At 36.0% G+C, this 24116-nt stretch overlaps 1 protein-coding gene across 1 annotated transcript in view; it reads right to left on the bottom strand.

Annotated features, from left to right (window-relative positions):
* The window catches only part of LOC111143256 (adhesion G protein-coupled receptor L2), a 295647-nt gene that overhangs the window by 75353 nt on the left and 196178 nt on the right, over window positions 1-24116 (bottom strand). The window contains exon 4 of the mRNA XM_022496875.1: window positions 9672-9885. Within this exon, the coding sequence (XP_022352583.1) occupies window positions 9672-9885 (214 nt within the window). The remainder of the gene's footprint in view (window positions 1-9671; window positions 9886-24116) is intronic.

Below are 24116 nucleotides of genomic sequence, written 5' to 3'. Positions count from 1 at the left end.
GAAAGCAGGAGTAAATAATACTTAAAACTATGAAAAGTATTATGAACAGATTATTTACAATGATACTGAAATTTGTATGTCAAAGCAATGTTCACATTTGCTCTTATTTTATTTCTTTACCTCTCCCCTTGGGTTTCAAAAATAAAGACAACTTCCAAAAATAAAAACTGAAGCAAAATTACCAGTTGAAATGTGATGTCTTTCCTTTTGAGAACTAACTTCAACTAACTTCCCTTTTCTCTCATCTGACCAGAATCCAAAACAAAAATCAAATTCAAACTTTTAAAGTATTATTCAGACCTCTTACTTCACTGAATAAGCCTTAGGAAATACTGAGGTTAGTAATGTTTTGTCCTAAGGAAAACTGGTCCTGGTTTCCTTGACCAAAAAGACATAAGATAAAAGGTTAAAAACCCACATATTAGCTAGAAGTGGGCAATTCACACTTGTTCTCTCAGTCTTCATTAACCAGTAGAATTGTTTCACTAATTTTCATTTTAAAAGGAGAAACAGAGGACCCTGTAGGGCAGAATCTTTGATGTGACATTGTTTCTTTCTTCTACATTTGAAAAGCAGGGTCGTAAGGGATATTTAGATTATTTGTTTTCTAAGCCATTTTACAATTTATTAGTCTTTCTTGCACAGTAAATGTGAATGTTTAATATGTTTCATGTTTATTACTGCCAACAGTCTCCCCTTCCTACAATGAATGCTTTGGTTTAAATACCCATCAGTAAGTGACATGCAAAGTGTGTGTCCAATTAGATAGACCAATTAGAGCTTTAATGGTTATTTATTCCTATACTAAGGTTCAAGAGTCTATACTAGTAACCTCCCAATCCTTGGCCAAAGAGAGATGCTTGTAATTCAGTTAGTAGTCTTAAGGCAGCATGGCCAAGAGTAAAATAATTAGTGGAAATGCATCACCTAACAGAAAATAACCTAATATATTGCACAGAGATGATGAGTTAGTAGCATCTGAGTTATTCATTTTCCCCAGATACATTTCATCTTAATGGACAAATGGCTGATAAATCTGACACCACAGATAGATAAAAGCACTTGAGATAAACAGTACAAAGGTAAGAATGTAGTTCTTCAGAAATGGCAGGCTTAAATCCTACGAGAAGGAATAGGTTCAATGAATAAATACACTAAACAAGAGAAAAGTATCCCTGACCAGTATTTACAATAATGCAAGAAGAAAATATACAAAACCCCCAAATATTACAAACTATCAAATTAGGGGGAAAGGCAGATTGGCTTATTTTTTTCCTTCTAAAAAAGTTCCATTAATAAGAAAGGGATATGAATATTTAGAAGCACAGGTTTTAAATGTATTGATAACTATAAAGAGAGACCAGGAAACAGGAAAAATAATTAAACTCTCATACAGCTCTGACTTGGATACAAAGCTTCTTTACAAAGACTGAATGATCAATATAAAAGTTGAGAGGGTCGTATGTGAAGGAAAATAAACCCATACCAAAATCTATAATCATGAAGTCTCCCAGAGAATACTGGCAGAACTGTGACTGCATTCTAATGGATTTTCTTGGTTAAATTGTGAGAAGCTTCCAATCTCCATCAGTTCTCATAGGAAAATTTTGTATGTATGTGTGTGTATTTAAGTATCTCTTTTAAATATTTTACACATACTTAATATCTTACCAGTGTACTTGAAAATAGCAGAAACACGTTTTTAAAACCTAGGTAACAGAATTATTATTTAACACTAGTTATCACTAATAATAAATTATCATGCCATTAAGATATTAGCTAATAAGATTCCAGGTATAGACGAATTGAAGTTTCAGTTCCTATTGCAAATCACTCAACCTTTCTGAAGGTTCACAAAGTGAAAAGAGGGATATCATGTTGTCACACCTTCCCAAGTATATTTTTAAAGTAAGTGAGGAGAAAATACATGCTGCAGTGTGGACAAAATGTACTGAATGCAATGACAGTTGATTCCCTGATGTAATGAAAGGGAACTAGAATATGATGAGTCCCAAGTTCCTCAGCAGTTCTAACAATGTTATTCAATAACTCTCTTAAAATAGAAACAATCACATATGTCCCCACCACTGACCAGCACAGAGGGTCCCTCGTTATGTGCCTTGACTGGTAGCAAGAATGGGAGGTGGAAAGGCAGAGGAAAGATTCTTGTGCTTATTCCAGACTAAGGTATGCTGGTCCTTTCCATGGAGCCTTCTAACTACATGCTGAGAATATGCACTAAATTTCCGAAACTCACTCTGCATTCACTACAATGGAACGAGGCATGGAACAGAATAGGTAATGCACCTACATATAAAATAACATGTTCCTTTGGATCCTCATACACGCAAGGAACTGTCACCACTTGAGTTGCTGTTGGATTGACATGTTAAATAAAATGTAATTATGCTTGGTGATAATAGGCTGGGACACTGATAGGTTTAGAAAAGGGAAATTCGAGGATACAAAAGTTACTGAATGGGATATAGGATGGGAAGGGATTAACCTGATTCCTAGATATTTGAGCTTATTTCCATCACCCCAACCAATGTGGAAAAGATCTAGGCTCTGAAATAAGTTTTGTCATCTACATATTTAGCTTCATTTAATGAAACTGTACCCAAGTTTGAGAAGCAGGTCTTTTCCCTTTAAGACAAAAGTCCCTGAATTGTACCCCTACTTTAAAAAATCTAGGTCGTGTATTTATTCATTGAGGGCTCTGTGACTAGGGAAATACCTAATTCTTCTAGTCTAGGCAAGGCTAAATGCCATTTTCTTGATTTCTGAAACTCTACCATGAAAACCCTATGTATTCTTTTATATGGGCTGTCTAGATAAAATAAAGATCTTCAACACCAATAAGAAAAAAGTGTACATCTTGGCGGGGCACCTGGGTGGCTCAGATGGTTGAGCGTCTGCCTTTGGCTCAGGTCATGATCCCAGGGTCTGGGGATCAAGCCCTGCATCGGGCTCCCTGCTCAGCGGAGAGCCTGTTTTGCCCTTTCCCTCTGCTGCTCCCCCTGCTTGTGCTCTCTTGCTCTCTTCTGTCAAATAAATAAATAAAATCTTAAAAAAAGAAAAAAGTGTAGGGACGCCTGGGTGGCTCAGTTGGTTGGACGACTGCCTTCGGCTCAGGTCATGATCCTGGAGTCCCGGGATCGAGTCCCGCATCGGGCTCCCGGCTCCACAGGGAGTCTGCTTCTCTCTCTGACCTTCTCCTTGCTCATGCTCTCTCTCACTGTCTCTCTCTCAAATAAATAAATAAAATCTTTAAAAAAAAAAAAAGAAAAAAGAAAAAAGTGTACATCTTTTATACTTTACTATTATTATTTTACTATTGCTATGACTATTAACTTTGCTATTGGCTTTATGAGACATTACCTTCTTGTGCCTGTCCCAGTTCCTTTGATGGCAACTTTACCTCTGTCCCTTACATTCAGGTGTTCTCTAGAGTTTTTGCATGCTCTAACTACAGAACCTCTGTGCATGACATCATCCTTTCACCAGCAACTGCCAACTTTGCATAAAAGAAACTTAAATGGGTAGCACAACAACCAAAAATACACTGACCTTTATTTAATAAGAAATGTCATGCAGTTATGCTATGAGGTTCTAGCCAGTTGGGTCTACATGTGGGCTAAAATTTTGGCCAGAAGCTTTAAAGGAGCCAGACTAGTTCTCCATGTCTAGGGCAGTCCTTTATTCTCCTTGGGCAATTACAAAATGACAACAGCCTATTTTTGAATCAATTACACAACATAAACCTTTCTTACAGTAAGAAAAAACTGAGGCATGTATCCTTTCTATCTTCTTGAGGGGAACAAATATTAATTTCAGAACCTCTTTGCATTGATAGAAGTACAATGACACATATCTGGTAGCATGAGTTAAATCTGTAACTCATCTGATGTAAAACCTCACCTACCCATGCCCATTCAACTAACATTAAATATTGAAAAAAAGTACATATTTACTTTCAGATCTCTAAACCAAAGTGCTAAAAAAACTTAAGGGCACATTATAAAGCATTGTTTAAGGCAGCAAACTCCCTTTATCAGAATGAGCAGGCTCTCAGAGTGAAGAACATGAACATGAACAGAGGGACAGCCATAAATGCACTGGAAGATGATCGCAGATACAATTCAGCACATGACTTTAGAAACTAGATTGTACCTGAGGGCCGCAGAAACCCGATTTTATGGGGAAATTCTAATTTCCTTATTAATCAAATACTTCAGAGCAGTAGTAAGGTTTTTTGTTTCTGTTGCTTTAATGAAAGCAAAGAGCGGAAACTGTTGTACAATTTTTTAAGGCATCTCACGATAATTATCTTCAAAAAGTGCTAAAAACTTTATCTTTAATGGTCATTATTTTATTATATTTTTTTAAAGATTTTACTTATTTGTCAGAGAGAGAGAGAGAGAGAGAGGCAGAGACAGAGAGAAAGAAAGCACAAGCAAGGGACAAATAGGCAGAGGGAGAAGCAGACTCCCCACTGAGCAGGGAGTCCCATGCAGGGACTCAATCCCAGGACCCTGGCATCATGACCTGAGCCGAAGGCAGACACTCAACCGACTAAGCCACCCAGGTGTCCCTTTTTTTATTAAGATTTTATTTATTTATTTGTCAGAGATAGAAAGCACATGCTGATTTTTAATGAATTTATTAAGTTTATTAAAATACATAGCATTTTAGGGATGAATTTCATTTCTCACTTGCTCAGATGAGCCATTTGTTGTACTTTAAGACAAATGTACTATCAGTTTCATATAGGGCCTTCGTTTCACACTTTTGAATGAATAGGAAATAGAAAGCGAAGAATGAAGAACAATTATTAATATTTTTACCACCACTACAGCCAAAATTGTAAGTGTATTTATTTACTTGGCTTTCAACTGTTGAAGTGATGTCAATGGAGAAAGTACCTCCATTTCACCTCCATTTCACCCTCCATTCAGGGTGTGAAAAAACCTTGTAATACAATACAAACATATTTTCATTTCAGTAGCATTGAAATTAGTGTTTATCTCCATCATTATAGTTTAGAAATTTAATAGAAAACTTCAAGTGCTTTTATTAGAGCTTTCTAGAGAGAATTTATCTTATCTCAGAGCAAAAAATATCTCTTTCCTACATTATCAAATATCACATTTTCTGACAATTATAAATAGAAAATTTGCTAAATTATTAGGAATTTGGTAAAAATAACTCTTACTTTTATCTGTAAACACTGAAAGCAGTTTTCAGTGAAAAAAACAGGGATATGCTTAAACAATGGGGTGCCTGTCTGGCTCAGTTGGTGATGTATAAGACTCTTGATGTCCAGGTTGTAAGTACAAAGTATAAGTATAAGTATAAGTATAAAGCTTACTTAAAAAACAAAAATAAAAACAAAAACCCCAGGGCACTCAATTATTATTCAGTAATAATTCAGCTGCAAAAATGTTGTCTACATATTTTATTACAGTTTTTTGTAACTTTGTACTGGTCAAATATGGTAGACTAAAGGTTTACATTCTGACAAAGGCAGAATGAAGTACTTACAAGCGACTACTATGAAACTCATTTTTAAGTCTACTTAACATTGTCTTCCTCACTAAAGTGTTCTTGTTTAAACTGTTATTGTGCTGACTAAATAATTATAAGCCACCAGTATAATACAACAATTTAAAAATGGGGGTCCTACAGCTAGTTTTGGAATTAACCCCTTATTTGCACTAGTACATCATAAATTGTTCAAAACTTTTGATAATAAGGGTACAGTGAACAACTGTATGCTTCCAAAGAATTTAAATACTCCCAAAACTCTAGTTCCTTTCAAAGTATTATAAAAAATGCAGCCCTGCTTTTATAACATGATGAAACAATGAAAATAACTTAGCTTCTACATGTCCTATAATATGTAATTATATTTACTAGATACAAATATGATGTAGACCTATGCATTTTGTTAGATATTGAACTATGTATTTAACTATAGACATTCACGAACAACGATAAGTTACCTACAATGTACAGTCCCCTCAAGGCCAACTCCTCCAAACCCTCTCTTTGTACCAACTCCTCTGATCTTTGCTTGTCAATTTTGTAAAAACAGATAATTGCACATATTTCTCTACTTCCCACTTCTCTCTGGCCTACTTCTAAATGCTCATCTAATACCAATTAAATTAAATTGTTCAATTATTAAACAGCTCAACATGTAAAGAATGGATAAATGGCCCATTATTAGTGGCTGCCTTTACTGTCTCTCTAGCATGGGCGGTTCCCCAATTTTGAAACACTATGTGCAAATTGTTCTACTACAATTTACTGGAGCACAGAATCCATTCTTCCAAATAAGGTAAGTTATTTTTTACGGTTTATTTCACAGGCCAGATTCCAAATGGTACACAATAGTGAACTTCTGTTTTAAATTTTAAAAACCTTTCTCAAGTACCATTTATGCAAATAAGATTTTGTCTTAACTTTTTAATAATGAGACCTTAAGAACTAAAATTAAAACATTTTTAAAAAAGATCTTATTTTTTTCAAGTAATCTGTACATCCAATGTAGGGCTCCAACTCACAATCTTGACATCAAGAGTCACATGTTCTACTGACTGAGCCAGCCAGGTGTCCCCAGAATTAAATCATTTTGATGGAAAATCTTTGGTTTTGTTGGAAACCAAAATAAAAATTTGATGAAATCTGTTCTCTGGTTTCTTAAAAAAATCTTAACCAGTATTAACCTTAAAGAAAAACTACTTATAATGTGCTACTTATAATATGGCCAATACCTATTCTCTATGAAATCAGAGATTTTACAGCAATTTGTACCCATATTCTTATGACATGGATTTTTTTAAAGATTTTATTTATTTATTTGACAGAGAGAAATCACAAGAAGGCAGAAAGACAGGCAGAGAGAGAGGAAGGGAAGAAAGCTCCCTGCCAAGCAGAGAGCCCGATGCAGGGCTCGATCCCAGAACCCTGGGATCATGACCTGAGCCGAAGGCAAAGGCTTTAACCCATTGAGCCACCCAAGTGCTGCTGGCATGGATTTTTTAAAAAACAGTTTTTCTACTTTTTTTTTTCTTCATTGCCTCTTAGCACCTTTTGATGTTTTCATTTTGCTTACACTAAACAGACCCCAGTCTAGAAATTTTGCTATTCTACTTTAAGGTACACTAATAAATAAGCTAGAAAGTTAGACAAAATATTGTGTCCAGTGGGGGAAAAGAAGCAGGAGAAGAGAATGAAGGCTTTGAAGAGAAAGATGAAGGGTTTTCCTAGTAAACAAAATACAAAAGCAATAATGTATAATAAACTCTGTGATATTTAAATGTTCCTTCAGAGAGTTTCTGTGTTCCAAATAACTACAACTGCTGGACATGATTACATCGGTTGACCATAACTAACCACAATTTTAATATCTTATATATAAGAAAATTTTAATTAAGATGTCAAGTGTAGCAAAATTGAGAAAAGAGGAAAAAAAGAGGCCAGGAGTTAGGTGCTCTGTAGTAAGGCCGCGAAAAAGCAATATCCATTCTCAGCAGTTTTTTTGGTATTCTATCTATATGTAGGAAGGTAATTATCCCCTTAAGAGATATCATTTATATATTTTAAATTTTATAACACACCTTCCAACACACATTATTTTCAGAAATCTTTTTTTTGTTGTTTTTAAAGATTTATTTAAGAGAGAGAGAGAGAAAGAGAGAGAGAGAGTAACAGGAGGGGCAGAGGGAGAGGGAGAGAGCTCAGAACCAGAATCCGGGCTTGATCTCACATCCCTGAGATCATGACCTGAGCTGAAAACAAGTCAAGACACTCAACTTATGGAGCCACTCCAACACACCATTTTAAAAAACATAATATTAATCAATGAGATAAATATATGGAAGGAGAGAAAGACAGAAAGCACACTATTTGTTTTCTTAACCTGAACTTGCTGTTTTTGTTTGTTTTTTTTTTTTTTTAAAGCTGTTTCAAGAGAATAAGAAGACAAACCACAGGCTGATAGGAAATATTTGCCAACAGCCCTATCTGATAAAGAATTGTTACCCAAAATATATAAAGAACTCTTAAATGAACAACTGACTAAAAAATGGACAAAAGACCTGAATAGACAACTCACCAATGAAGATATATGATGGCAAGTAAGCATATTAAAAAATGGTCAATATGACATGTCACTGGGAATGCAAATGAAAGCTATGACACATCACCACATACCTATTAAAAGGGCAAAACTAAGTTGTATGATACTACAATGGTGGACACATGCCATCATAAATTTGTCATAACCCATAGAATACTCAACACCAGGGATAAACCTTCATGTAAACTATGGACTTTGGATGATAATGAGGCATCAGTGTGGGTTCATCTGTTACAATAACTGAGCCACCCCAACACAGGACGTCAGTAACTGGAGAGGTTGTGTCTATATAGCAATAGAAGTATGATAACTCTACTTTCTCTGCTCATTTTTGTTGTAAAAAATATTAATAAAAAAATTAAGGACTGGGGTGCCTGGGTGGGTCAGTCAGTTAAGCGACCGACTCTTGATTTTGGTTCAGGTGTTGATCTCACTATTATGAGATCGAGCCCCATGTCAGGCTCCATGCTCAGCAGGGACTAGGGTTGAGGATTCTTTCTTTCCCTTTGACCCGGCCCCTCCCTGCTCTAAAATAATAAATAAAATTTTTTTTTAACATTTTATTTATTTATGTGAGAGAAAAAGAAAGTATGAGCAAGAAAGCACGAACGGGGGGAAGGGAAAGGCAGAGGGAGAAGCAGACTCCCCACTGAATAGGGAGTCTGATGAGGGACTCTGTCCCAGGACTGGGGATCATGACCTGCACTGAAAGGCAAACAATTACCCAACTGAGCCACCCACATGACCCTAAATAATCTTTTTTAAAAAATTAAGGATGAGGGCGCCTGGGTGGCTCAGTCGGTTAAGCAGATTGCCTTCAGCCCAGGTATGATCCTAGAGTCCCGGGATCGAGTCCCACATCAGCCTCCCTGCTCAGCAGGGAGTCGGCTTCTCCCACTGACCTCTCTTCTCATTCTCTCTCTCTCTCTCTCTCTCTCTCAAATAAAGAAATAAAATCTTTAAAAAAAAATTAAGGGGGCGCCTGGGTGGCTCAGTGGTTAAATCCTCTGCCTTCGGCTCAGGTCATGATCTCAGGGTCCTGGGATCGAGTCCCGCATCGGGCTCTCTGCTCAGCGGGGAGCTTGCCTCCTCCTCCTCTCTCTCTCTGCCTGCCTCTCTGCCTACTTGTGATCTGTCAAATAAATTAAAAAAAAAAAAAATTAAGGACAATTATTCCAAAGACCCAGAGAGTTATATATTCTTAATGTTAGAAAAAAATTCCAAAATTCTGCAGACCTAAAAAAAGATTACATTTGGATTATTCTTACTCTGTATTTTATGATATATAAAAATCAAAGAAAGGTATTACATATTCCTTCTGATATGTCAAACTATATAAAAATGATATAGAGATTTAAATGTTGAAAGCTTAAAAGGAGAAATCAACATTAGTAGGCAAAAGCCTCATTCAGTTTAATAAATGGGCTGAGATATGGACTCTATTCATCTACTTTGGAATTATTATAATAACTTTACCAGTTTGGATGCAGTAGCTAAAATAGGATATCAGCACATAAGTATTTACCTTTGAGTCATAATTTTGAAGGCATCTGGGAGGTAGCAGTCTGTATTCTCCATCTGAAATGGGTCAGCATCGCAAATCTTGTCATCTGTCCGACCATAGTTAGCGCTCTCAATCATGATGACATCACTGCCTGGACATCGCAGATCTATAGAATAACCTTCACAGGATAATTCTCGCCTAACTAGCCCGAATGGTAAAGCTGCTCTGCTGAAACCTTAAAAATAAAAGAAAGAAAAAAGAAATTAAAATCAACACATTTATGAAATATATTATTTTAACAAGGCATTTCAAGTAATATGATTCATGTCTACATTCAAGAGGTATCACGAAAAGTACGTTTTTTAAGTCATCCAATCACACATTAAATAATTCTTTGACTCCTTATGTCAAGAATTTTTTAGTTTAAATATGTATCTTTAGCTGAACTATTCACCTGCATAATTTAAAATTACTCAAACAAAATATTTTCTGTATAATCTAATTACAAGCAGAAACTAAATGACTCTTTTTGAGTCAATCCAAAGAAAAACGACCAATTTAATCAATGGATTTATAAATAATGATGTTTTACAAATACAGAATGGAACAACTAATCAAGAAACAATCTTCATTTAGGCAGTGGAATAAAATCTCTGTATATAATGACTTTACTTTCTCATTTAATGTAGACGTATTAATTGCTGTTAGTAGCATTATGTTAAAAAATACTTTTGTCTTAGCAGTTTTGCACCCCCTCCAAAAAGAAAACCGAAGATACTATGACAACAACATACTTATGGCATATTAGCTTATGTCAATTTATAGACACTTTATTTAAAAGTGGCATCAATGGATGCATGCAGCAGCTGGGCATTCAAAGGCGTCAACACCCTGTCTGACAAGATGAAAAAACCCAAGAAGGGCGAAATTTGTCTAAGAGTCACTTTTGTCATCTACAGAACGGAGATGAAACACCTGTGATGTGACTTTTCCTACCTGGGTGACTCTAGGATAAGATCACGTACATAACCGTGCTCAATTAAAAATGCTACATGAATGTAAGTGTGGTGTATTAGAAAGAGTGCAGACACCTTCTGTTCATGAGTGCTGAAAAAGATCTGCAGATGGAATAAAAGATTAGGATTTTAAGTTACCAACCGGGGACCCATGAAGTAGCAACACAGCATAGGACAAAGGGTAAACCCAGAGACAGCCAGATGTGTGAGTGAAGTCCATCTTTGCTGTGCTGGTGTTCTACCCATGGTTAGCTACCACTATCAAAAACTTCTCCAGCATTGCCTCAATTTTGTATTTCAATTTTCTAACCTGTCACCGTCTCAAACAGTCCTGTTATAAAAGACTAGCAATAATTTTAGTATTTTTTCTTATCTCCATCCTTTTAATTTCTCTGCATCACGTAAATTATCCTTTATGTCCCTTTTTATAGGGAAAAAACCTGACCTTCAGAAGTAAATGGTTCCAAGTTATGAACTTCAAGTTCAAAACTAGGTTATGTCCAGGTCAATCCAATGTCAAAACCTGATCTCTTTAACTGTATTGTATACTAATTCAATGAAAAATGTCACCTGGTAAAACATGTACCTTCTTCCTAACAGGTAAATAATCCTCCAGAAGGCTAACTGGGTTACACTTTGATAGGACTTAAAAATCACCAATTCTGGGGTGCCTGGGTGGCTCAGTGGGTTAAAGTCTCTGCCTTCAGCTCAGGTCATGGTCCCAGGGTCCTGGGATCGAGCCCCAAGTCGGGCTCTCTACTCGGCAGGGAGCCTGCTTCCCTTCCTCTCTCTCTGCCTGCCTCTGCCTACTTGTGATCTGTCTGTCAAATAAATAAATAAAATCTTTAATAAAAAAAAAAAATCACCAATTCTGGGGTGCTTGGTGGGTCAGTTGGTTAGGCAACTGCCTTCAGCTCAGGTCATGATCCTGGAATCCCAGGACCAGGTCCCACGTTGGGCTCCCTGCTCAGCGGGGAGTGTGCTTCTCCCTCTGACCGTCTGGTACTCTCCCATTCTCTCTCTCTCTCTCTCTCTCTCTCTCTCAAATAAATAAATAAATAAAATCTTCAAAATAAAAAATCACCAATTCTCAGACTTCACTGAGCTCTTGGTTTTACTGAGAAAACTAAAGGTGTAATTGGAATGAAGAGAGCAAAAAAGGACACAATTTGGAGCACAGAAATCTTCAGAGGATTGCATCCCACCCCAACCTTGGGAGGTTTTCACCAAGAAGGTTTATGGTCTTATGAGATTACTAAAATTATGTGGAGAGGTGCATTATTAATGAAGAAGGAATACAGAAATGGAGCTAGACAGGAGCTCCTGGGAGGCTTAAAGGTCTAACTTCCAGCTCAGGTCATGATCTCAGGGGGTCCTGGGACTGAGCCCTACTTCAGGCTCCGCACTCTGTGGGGAGTTGGCTTTTTCCTCTCCCTCTGCGCCCCCGACTCATACTCTTGCTCAAATAAATAAATAAAATCTTAAAAAAAAAAAAAAAAGAAAAGAAATGGAGCTTAACAAATGTCAAGACAGATAGTAAATAGGCCAGCCTTTCGAAAAGTTTACTGTGAAACCTCATAACTAAAGTTTTACATGTTTTTTACTGCTTTTTTCTGTTTTCCGATACTGTACTGACTCTCTAATTCAACTTAAACTAGCATTCTTTTTTTTTTTTTAAACTAGTATTCTTATATTTGTTTTTGATAGAAAATACGCTTTTAGGGGCGGTTGGGTGGCTCAGTCAGTTTAGTGCCTGTCTTTGGCTCAGGTCAAGATCCTGGAGTCCCAAGCCCCCTGCTCCCTGCTCAGCAAGGAATCTGCTTCTCCCTTTGCTTCTCCCCTCTTCGCTTCCCACCTCTCTCAAATAAATAAATAAATAAAATCTTAAAAAATAAATGCTTTAGAGTTTCACTTACTGCAATGGCAAAAGCTTTGTGGAAATTCAAACAAGCAACATACAAAATTTTGAAGCACAAAGTATTTTAAAGGCAGAGATATTTTGTAATTATAACTCCTTAATAAATGAGAATAAATCATATTATTAGAAAATACTGTGAATTTTAGAACACATTAGAAGACTGGCTTGGAGCCATAATTCACAACTTTCACTACTTGTCAAAAATATAGGATTGACTATGAAGCATTGTGGTTTTTAAAATAAGCCCTTAATTTTTGTTGCTGTTGATAGTATGCAGGATTATAGTTATTAAGGTCCTAAGTTAATTTTTCTCTGCTTTTGAAAGATATTTAAGAAATTGCATTGTTGAGTGTCCTGCTGTTTTGGTAATTCAGAGAGAGGATTTTTAAACCTTAGCTATAGTCATCCAAACAGGTAAAGTAAGGAAATAAAAAAAAAAAAGAAGAAGAAGGAAAAGGAGACAGAAAGATCTGCATACTTTAATAATTTCGATTTCTAATGTAGAATCTTCTGGAGAAGAGAGATCATGGTGCTTATGCTTTGCAGAGAACTAAAAGAGTTCTTAATAGTGAATATTGCTTTATTAAATGCTACAATGTCTATTGTTTTGAATCACAAGTGTTCTTTATAAATTCTTGCTCTCTCCCCTCTGTTTCCATTGAACTTTATACTTCTTCACTAAAGTGCTTATTGTTACCACACAGTACTATGCATATTCATTTTTAATTTATATCTTCCCTGCTAGACTATGATGATAGAGTTCTTATAATTCCAATGCCTAGGTGGGTACGTGACACGTAATTCCAACAAATATTATCAAACCAAAGCTAAATTGAACTGGAGTTTGTTAAAACCATAAATAATTACAATCTTCCCCCTCTATAATACCTATTTCCTTTGGTCATGGAAATAAAAACAGTTAGCATTTAGAAACAGATAAATCACTTATAATCAGTGAAAATGATATGCCATCCTCAAAAAAGAAAAAAAAAATTCTGCCAATTTATTATTTTCTAGGTACTGCTGGGGTTCATTAAAGTTTAACATAAAGACAGGTGAGTAACATGTTTATGAGCTTTCATTTATTTAAACCCTGTTTTTCCAATCAGAAACACAGAAATTCAAATAGGAACACAGAAAACTTGTTATAATAGCTAACATTTACACACTAATTATTATGTTGTGGCACTGTGCTAAGTGCTTTATATGGATCACTTTTTTAATGCTAACCAACATCAAGATCAACAACGGAAAACAACGGAATAAGTTACTATTATAATACCATTTTTACAGAGTATGAAACTAAGGCATAAAGTTCGGCGTCTCAAGGATTACTACAAGCTTGTCTATAATGTACACAGGTTCTCAGACTTCTGAGCTCATGCTCTTCTTAGCGGCAATAAACAGAAAAGTATTGTGTGACTTCTCAAGCCACTTTATTGATAATAATTTTATAAAATTTTCACACAATCTGAAAATCTACCAATGAATATTAGTAAATTTGACAGGATAAAATTATGGGGAAGATTCACAGAACATATAGATAATAATGAAAATTTTATTTTTGGAAATGTAGTGTAGTATGCCATAAATATAAAGACAGCACAGTCTACACTCTTCAAATATATATACATGGCAAGAATATGGGATACTAAAGCACGTGTGTCTGGGTGAGGCTTGTGGGTTTGGCAAAGGCATTTTACATTTCTGAGTTTTAATTTCTTTTTCTGAAGAATTAAAGTCATTTCGAAGTTGCATCAAATTTCACCAATCTGTGATTCTAAGTAGGCAAGTTCCTTTTTATCAGGTAACACATGCTATTCTACCATTCTCAAGCAGTAACTGAGTAATAAATTACTTGCTATTTTTTTAAAATATAAACATACATGAGAAGGCTAACATGGATGTGTCATGGCACAACTGTGTAGCTTATACAGTACTGTCAAGGTAATCCTCCAAAGCACATGTGATGACTAGGCAGCCAGGGTTCACACAAATCATAAGCAGACATCATCCTGGATTAACTATTTTAATCAAAGACAGTCAAAGGGATAAAATAAACATAGGCCAACATGGGATCACAAGAAAAATTTACATTAATTTCTTAGTAAAATGTAAATGGCTGTGCCTTCTTCAACCACTTCACACTATTTTTCCTAAAAACTTCAAGGAGTGGGTTCAATCTCCAACAATGGTACGCAGGAGGAACTTTGGAAAAGTCTTAAATAAAACTGTTGCCATTGATATTAATTTTTTTAATTCAACATTTTCACTAAGAAAATGTGATGGGAAAAAAAAAAAAAAAAACCCAGAACAGATCTTATTCCCAAATACATTAATTTACTCCTTTATTTATAACACGTTAATGACTTACTATATTGAGTCACAGAAAAAAAACATCACAGGTATGGCTACTATTTCTTAACCACACTTTCTTCCTTTGTATATGATGTAATTCTTAACTGTTTGAAGTGGGTATTTTTAGGACTTTTTTTTTAAGTCACTTGCCAGGACTGTATAAGTGATTCCCAAACATGATTTTGCATCAGAGTCAACTGGTAAATGTTTTTAAAAAGATCTTCAAGCCCTAATCCAGACCTACTGAATCACAATTTCTGGGTTCAGATAAAGCTGGGTATCTGTATTAGGGAAGGAAAATGTTAATTTATTTGCAACACAATGATATAATAACTAATATGTGCCAAGACTTTCTCCAAGGCCTTTTTAAAATAGTTTTTATTTCTCTATTGAGATTACATATTTATTAAGTCATTGCCATCATATTTCCTCTTAATTTTCTAATATAGATGTAGTTTTACTTTAATCTTTGAACATATTCCTAATAGACACTTTGAAATTTTTATCTGCTAAATCGAACATCTGGGCCTACATCAGACACAGTTTCTACTGAATGCTTTTTCTCCTGAGTATGGGTCAATTTCCTTGTTTCTCTGCAAATCTTGTAAATTTTTTGTTGTTGGAAACTAGACATTTTTAAAAATATTCTGTTAGCAACTGCGGATCCAGATTTTCTTCCCCAGAGAATTGCTGCTACTGTAATATTTTCTCTTTAGAATCTTGACTGGATTTAAGCTACAGAATCTGTGCCCTCCGTCTTCTTCCTCTTCTTCCGCTGCTGTCTCTGCTCACTATTGTTATTTTAATTCTTATTTTTATTTTCTAGCCTGGCTTCCTAGAGATTATCCCTGTCTCTGCATAGCTTAGTGATGGGCCAACGACTGGGCAGAGTCTTTACCTTAAACACCATGAACACATAACAAGGTCTCTACCCTCTGCGGACTGATCTGAGTGTGTGTTAGGGAGAGTGTGCGAGGTTCAGGCAGTTTCCAAGTCAGCCTCAGTTATTTACTTTCTGCCAACTCCTCTCACATTTCTTTGGCATGTGTGTGTAGCTTCCCACTTAGTCAAGAATGCACAGAGAACTTTGGCTCTTTTCATTTCAAAGATTCCCTGGGTTTGTTTCAGACTGGCCCTCCAGTCTCCCCAGTAGGGACTGCAACCTCAGGCTAGCAGAGCTGTGAGTCTTTCCCATCTGTTTTCCACAGTGTTTACTACTTTCACTGGCAACACTGCTGGGCACAGGTTTCCACCCTCCACTCCAAATCAAGCCAACTCTCTCTGGCAGCAATCTCTGCCTTTCAAGGCCAGCCTTGCCCTAATGAAACTAAGCACAAAGACTTAGTAAGGAGTGGAGGGTAGGAGCAGCCCCAGGCTAGAGGGCTTTGAACTTCCATTGTTCATACCAGAAGTTGTATAGCTTTTCATAAATAAATGCTTCCCAATTTCTTATTTGGCTCTGGTTCATTTCCACAGCCTTAAATTGTTGTGGTTCACAATTCTGTTCAGATTTATACTTGTTGTGGGAGAGGATTTGCCACCTTCTTCATCCCCAACATCTCCAGAAACTCCGCTAAGGACTTTATGAATACTTACTGAGTAAAATGCTCAAAACTGTATGGGGTAGGTGATATTACTATTATCACCATTTTAAAAAGGAAGAAACTGAGGCACAGAAAAATTACTTTTTCCATCATCATATCATCCAGTAAGAATGAAATCAAGGTTTGAGATACATTGATGCAGCTCCCAAGTTCATATCCTTAAAGGTTACTTTAATGCCTCTTAGAAGCAGGTCTGCAGACCCTGGAGGCAGAGGACATAGTAAGCAGGATGTACTGGGTGCTTTCTAGTCTTAGGGGAAGAAGAGCAGGAAAGGAAATAATAGTGTGTTTGACTGTTAAGCTTACAATGAAACTGTCCAATCAACATAATCAACATAAAAAATTCCCAAATTAAAGCCCTTTAATTATACTATTACTATGACATTTATTCTAAGTCGTATTTTCAATCTATTTCTATTTCAACAAGGCGGGGTGGGGGGGGGAGCATCCCAGCAAACAAAGTATAATCCAATCCATCGTGCAACCCTGATAATCGAAGAAAAAAACTTGTGGGAGGCCCTGTGAGCAAAAAAATCAATATTGCAGCTTTGTGCTGTGCAAATGTGAATATCCCCAAATAGTGGTGCTTAGAGTAAAATGAACTGTTTTGCTCCATTTTCTCCACTCTGAACAAATGATTTTGAAAAGACAGGTTTTTTTTCCCCCCACGCTATAAAATGTCAAGCAATAACTCTCTGTGCTTTAGGCTAGTGATTGGAATAAATATCTCCCAGCAACAGGTGCGGTGACTTGGGACTGAAATCATTCACATTCAGAGAATAACTCCTAATAAACAGATGCACTTCTTTGAGAAGGGAATTTGTAAGGTCGGAATTGGAACTGTCATTGGATTTTGCATCATATGAGCATTTTTGCAAGAATAGATGCTACTCTGGCGACAGTATACTCTGCCATAAGCTTACACTTGTGATAAACTTTAGGCACTTGATTATAAAAACTTTACTTTTCTGACATTGTCTCCATTCAGTTTGCTCTTTATATAGATTTCTGCAAAATCATACATTCCTATATAAGTCTTATTAAGCTATAATATAAAAACATCAACTTTTCTGGTACCGTTTTTTCTTAATTACTTTGAACTAAACCCTGTCATGGATGCTACTGCTCTTGCTGTCTGGGGTCCTGGTAAGCACCATGTCTTCTGATTATCAGGGACCTCTATGGAACTGAGGCTGTGACTTCAAGCTCTACTGAAACATTAACGCAAGCCACAGTCTACTACGAGTGCTGGCATATTGAAATCTGATTTATTTCTGTTTATATATGTTAATGATTTTTTTCCCTAAAATGGAAATGAGAAAACTACTTAATAGGAGGGGACATGATTTCAACCAGGCTAACCTATAGCCTACAAGCTTCCAGAAAACTTTTTTCCATTTCATTTTCGTTCAGATAAAAAGAAAATGTTAAAAATAAGCCTAAAAGATCATTTATTTCACTAATGGTTCAACATTTTTACTTCTTTCTGAATATTCATGATGTCATCAAGACAATGTTAAAATTCAAGGATGTATAAAAAAGCTTTTGTTGGTAGGGGAACATGACTGGCTCAATTGGTAGAACATGTGACTCTTGATCTCAGGGTCATAAGTTCAAGCTTGATGTTGGGTGGAGAGTTTACTTACACTCATTATTAAATCACAAGTGCCACTAAAATACAGCAACTTAGTGATATAATACTGTCAGTTTAATATTAATTATTAATATTAATTAACAATTAATATTAATTCTTTTAGAAAAGAAAAAATCCTGATAAGCATGTCTACTAAAATATTACATGCCACATGAAGAGGTGCTTTTAATTGTTTCAGTAAAAGCTATAACTTCTTCAAAGTTCAGAAACTTTAATTCTGATCTACTTCTAAAAGAAAATAGTAAATTTTGTATTAAGCTTCAATATTACCCTACCTATGTTTAAACTATGCCCTCTGTGTAGAATATTCTACTCATTTTTCTCTTAGGCAACAATTACTCTCTAAATCCTATCAAGCCTTCTCCAGCAAAGAGGAAAAGAATCTGAGCTCAGGTTTTGGGTCATCTATTTTTTTTCTTCCAATAATATTTACTGCACCCCTACTATGTGTCTAGCACTTTTCTAGGCACAGAGGTTAACAGTGAACAAACATGACAATGATCCCTGTGCCCAGGTAATTTACATGGGTAGTGAGTTCTCCTTGAGGTGAGGTTTCACATCTATCTAGTTCACCATTACAATGCCAAAACCTAACAGTTGGTTGACGAGGCTCTCTTTATAGAAGGCATGAAATAAAGATTTATTAAATAAATGGATGTGCAAAAGAACTAAGTGAATGAACAATTATGAGCTCCTCTGGCAGAGGAGGCAACATGCTTCTAACAGTCTCCTTACTTAATATTCCTCCCCTGCTGAACTCTGAGCTACTCAACAGAAAAAAGTGAATCCTATTTACTTTTGTATCCTTGGTTTCCGGCACAATGCATAACGCACAATAGGCATTCGATTTTTACTTAATTTTATTTTGTGCTGTATTTTATACCTTAATTCCTTATACAAAAAGATGTCAAATACACCCAGGAACATAAAATGAAGATGTTTTGTTTTTTTTGTTTTTTTAATTTATTTTATTTTATTTATTTATTTGACAGAGAGAGATCACAAGTAGGCAGAGAGGCAGGCAGAGAGGGGGAAGCAGGCTCCCTGCTGAGCAGAGAACCTGATGCGGGACTCGAGCCCAGGACCCTGGGACCATGACCTGAGCCAAAGGCAGAGGATTAACCCACCGAGCCACCCAGGTGCCCCAAAATGAAGATGTTTTTACAAGGGAAAAAAACAAAACCACAATTCTATCTTTTTATCTATATATTAAAATGTTTTAAAAATTAAAATAAAATCCAGATATCAGGAAATAAAGAATACAAATGTAACAAAGATGACATCTTCACTAGAGTCCCCAAATCAGTGGGCCTCAGCAATGAAATGCACCCCTAAATGACCAACCATCTGCTGGACTTCACAATCATCCAGGAATCCATGTAAAAACATTACAAAAACCAGAATAACAACTTTACCCCTGTTTTCTCTACCCCACTAAATAGGAAACACTCTTTACATTTATTATTTCTTAAAACTAGTTAAAACCAGTTTAACATTATGAAGTTACTATCAGAAATGCAATTTCTCAAGTCAGTCACATTGGATTATCCAATTAAAAGTCTTAACTAATTCTGTATAATTTATTCATTGACATCAAAAAACCCAGAGGTAACAATCACAGAATAAGTCACAAAACAACAATTCCATCATCTCCTCAGGTACAACAATTTATTTCTACTTCCACATTGATTAACACAACTTTCTAACGATTTTCTTTCTTTTACTGTTCTGTTATAAATTCCATTAACAACTCCCAATCCCAACCAGGTCGAGTGTTTGTTCTCAAAAGCAGTTAAACAAAAAGCAAAAATGGAAAACTCTGATTTGTTCCCTCATCCAGTGACTTATCCCAAAACATACTAGCTAAGAGATTCTATTCCTTTCCTGTCACTGTATTATTAGTCTGACAAATAAAACTAGTTAGAGACAGAGCCCTCATTTAAAGTACTCCCCAGATAGGTCTCCCAGGTCAAAAAGAGTCAAAATTTGGATTCTGAGTCTTTTTGTTAGTGCTATGTGTATTTAAAATAACCAATATTTTTAAAATGCCCCCCCAAAACCCCCCCAAAACTACTAGGCATTATTTCATTCTTCAAAAGGTACATTTAAGTAGACTCAAAAAGGGAAAACAATGTACATGAATTTAAGATTTCCAGGTCAATTACATTTGTTTGACAATAAACTCTATATAAAAAGTCGTAAAGAAGTTACCTGTGTAAGAACTGGGTTCCTCATTAAAGGTATCTAATAAGGGGGCCAAATTAATACTAATTCTAAAACTTATTTGATTTAACTACATTGAAACTGCACTGAAACCACCCACTCATTTCTCTCAATCCCAAACAGCAATCCAAAGGTAATCACATTCAACGACAGTGACTCAAACTGTCACTCAAAAGGAAAAGACATTATATCTCCATATACATTTCTATGAAGTATTTATTTCTCACTTCAGGTAGGAAAGATTAATGTAGCCTGAAACCAGTCTCAACTCTTATCCTGACTTTTCACAAACTGTCACGTACACTAACACTTCGATCATTTAAATAAAAAGTGTCAGCCATTTAACCTTTTTCCTACTGAAGAAGGGAGAAATTTCATGTCTTTCCTCTACATGCTGTAAAAGGTACTCTTCTTTCCCTAAAACCTCAAAGGACTCCTAAAAGTTAGTTTTTTGTTTTTTGTTTTTTTTTTTACTCATAATAATACTATGGAAGATGACAGAAAGGCATCACAGGAGTGAGAAAGCATCTTCCAATAAGATTCTAGGGAGAAAAATGCTTACGGGAGTACCGTTCCACCTCAAAAAAGCTATTCAGGACACCAAAGTTGATTTTTAAAATTTCCTACCTTTTTTCTCTTAAATAATGCTTAAAATTTGATTCTAAATTATGCTATATACATGAATTTCTTTTTTTTTAAAGAAATTTATTTTATTTTAGAGAGAGAGAATGCACTCGCACATGGGGGAGGAGCAGAAGGAGAAGCACAAGCTGACTCCCTCTGATGCAGGGTTTGATCCCAGGACCCTGAAATCATGACCTGAGCCAAAATCCAGTCGCACGCTCAACTGACTGAGTATGCAGGTGCCTCTACATGAATTTTTTTCTAGCCCAAACTCTGGACTATCATTCCTAACATGTAAAACTTCCTTTAAAGCTGAAGGTTATTTTTAACCCATGAAAAATTTGGAAAGATAAATTTCTAAAAGATACATGGAACTTATGGAAATAACTAATCATGTGACTAATACCATCTACAGGAAACAAAATTACTCCATTGTACTATTATGCTATTACTTTTTTCAATGAATATTCCTGGACAAATTAAAAACTGCAAAATGACAAAATGAGTGAAACTAAACGCAGCAGTGAGCCCATTTTGTGAACTTTACTTCAAAATACAAACTCAAAAGAACCCAAACCACCACTAAATGAAAATAGCATCTGTAATGTTATCTCTTACTAACATCTTTGGCAGCCTCACCCAAACACTTTATTGCTCATTCATCCATCCGTCCATTATGTACTTGTCTCTGTAGCACATTCGAATTCCTCCATCAGGCTTTTTTGGAATAAGCCAAAGAAACTAATAACTCTCAGGTTGGAGGCCATTTCACTACTTCTCCAAGCTACAGAAAGCCCACACAGTGGTAAAAATCCTCCCTGCAGTAAAGAGATGACTTACAGAAGTACTCACTCCTCTACTAACTGTGATAGTGTGAGTTAAAACAGAAACAGCGTCCCAAAATGCTATGAAGGTTGTCTAAATGACCATATCACTGAGTTCATGGTTAGTTTTGCTGTTATTATTTTTGTGTTGGGCTGTTGAGGGTTGTTCCATTTTTAATGAAAGATGAGATTTCTGAGAACACACAAACTATTCTCAAATATGCGTCACTAGAACATTTTGGGAGGGAAGCAAGGAGGGGGAGAGAGGGAGAGAGAGAGAGAGAGAATGAAAGAGAGAGAGAGAGAAATAAGTTTAACCTGACATTGTAAAGTTACAAAATGCTGCCTTAAAAAAGAAATACCACTACTTTTCTGCAGAGTTAAAAATTATATCCTCTCTCATATTTAACTGCCAAACTAACTAAACATCAAGGGAACTAAGAAACAGCATGGTAGCACATCCAAAAGCACAGGCCCTGCCCCTACATATATAGCCCATTGTTGTCTTTCATACTCGCTCCCTACAGGTACCAACAGTGCAGAGACAACAGAGCAGTTCCAACTTCTGGACTCAGACATTCTAAGGAATGGCAGGAAAAAGGCTCTAAGAAATCCTGTTTGAACCAGTGTTGCTACGCCTTAGTGTACTACTCTAATGCCGCTTCCCTGGTACTTAAAATGTTTATTTCCCTTGGGGCCACCTGGGTGGCTCAGTCAGTTAAATGCATCTGACTTCAGCTCAGGTCATGATCTCCGGATCCTGGAATAGAGTCCCCCGCCTTTCTCCCCCAGTGATGGGCTCCACACTCCACACTCCACACTTAGTGGGGAGTCTGCTTCTTCCTCTCCCTCTACCCCTCCCTCTGCCTGTGCTCTGTCTCTCAAATAAATAAACTCTAAAAAAAAAGAATGTTTCTTTACAACTTTGCAACCTCAAATACTTGTTATTTCACCCTTATGAAGCTGAAGTTTTACCAGATTAAAAAACCTCCCTTACTCTTCAAGGCAAAAAAAAAAAAAAAAAAAAAAACTTGAAAAAAACTCAAAAACAAGCAGTGTTTCTTATCAGAAAATGAGAGTAAATTTAGGTGAATCTGATTTATAATGACAACAGGAATGTTTCAGAAAATTACATATCCCAAGATAAACTGTCTAAACAAATAATCAAAGGTTAAATACTTTATATAAGCAGTGCTTACAAATCCTGGTATTAATTTCAAAGTAGGTAAAGAAAAATAAAAGGAAATAAATGTAAGTAACAAACATACACAATGCTCAGTTTAACTGGTAAGAACAAAAAGAAGGCAAAAAATAAAAATTTGGTCAAATTTTCTCCTATAAATTACCAAAAATTTATTGGGAGTATTATAAAACAAACAGCCTCATATATTTCTGAGGCTTTACAAATTAGTACAATCTTTCTAAAATAACCTTATCAAATTCCTTCTGTAAGAATACATTCTAAAAAGAAGCCAAAAATTTGCCAAATATTTGAATATTTGTAACAATGAAAAATTTGAGACAAACTCAAGATCCCAATTAGGGAAATGATTTAAAAGTAGACTGATAAAATAGAATATGATACAAACCTAATCAACAATATAGTAAATATTATAAATAATAATGACTTGGGAATGTATTCCCAGAAAATTGTACAAAAGAATTATATATGTACTTCAATACAGATAGACAGATAGACAGACAGACAGATACATGCCTAGAGGAAAAAAAATCCGGAAGTGGAAACTCTTTTTGGCATAGCAGTGACCATTATGGTAACCAGCTGGGAGCTGAAGAAAACTGGCCACCAACCCTGAGATACCAAGAAACAGTACTCAGGTTAAAGTGAACAAGTGAACGAAAAAACACTCAGCCTAGGAAGATAACAGAAATCCTGTTTTCCTTTCCAGGAACAATCTGAAAATATACCATATCTCAGCTTAAGAACTGAGGTGCTTCTCTGACTTTCCTGGTTCTGAGTTCCAGCCTTTGTGTAACAGATGCCTATGTGGGCATGGGAGATCCTGGTGGTTTTTCCAAAGCTACATATATCCGTCCTCCCTACATAATCTATGCCGAAACACACTTATTCCATAAGACATATTTTGCTCATGCAGGGGCCTGTCCCCTATAGACTCCATGGGTTTTTCCTACTGCCCACCCCTCCCAGCTCGTACTTTCTTCTCACTGTTTGTTCCAAATTTCCTGCCACTTAATCCAGACTTCTCCAAGTACATCCCAGGGT

The sequence above is a fragment of the Enhydra lutris genome, unplaced genomic scaffold (assembly GCF_002288905.1).
Source record: "Enhydra lutris kenyoni isolate GAN:26980312 unplaced genomic scaffold, ASM228890v2 scaffoldscaffold9, whole genome shotgun sequence".
Classification (NCBI taxonomy): Eukaryota; Metazoa; Chordata; class Mammalia; order Carnivora; family Mustelidae; genus Enhydra; species Enhydra lutris.
The sequence above is the reverse complement of the archived record's forward strand: the minus strand, read 5'-3'. Positions and strand labels throughout refer to the sequence as shown.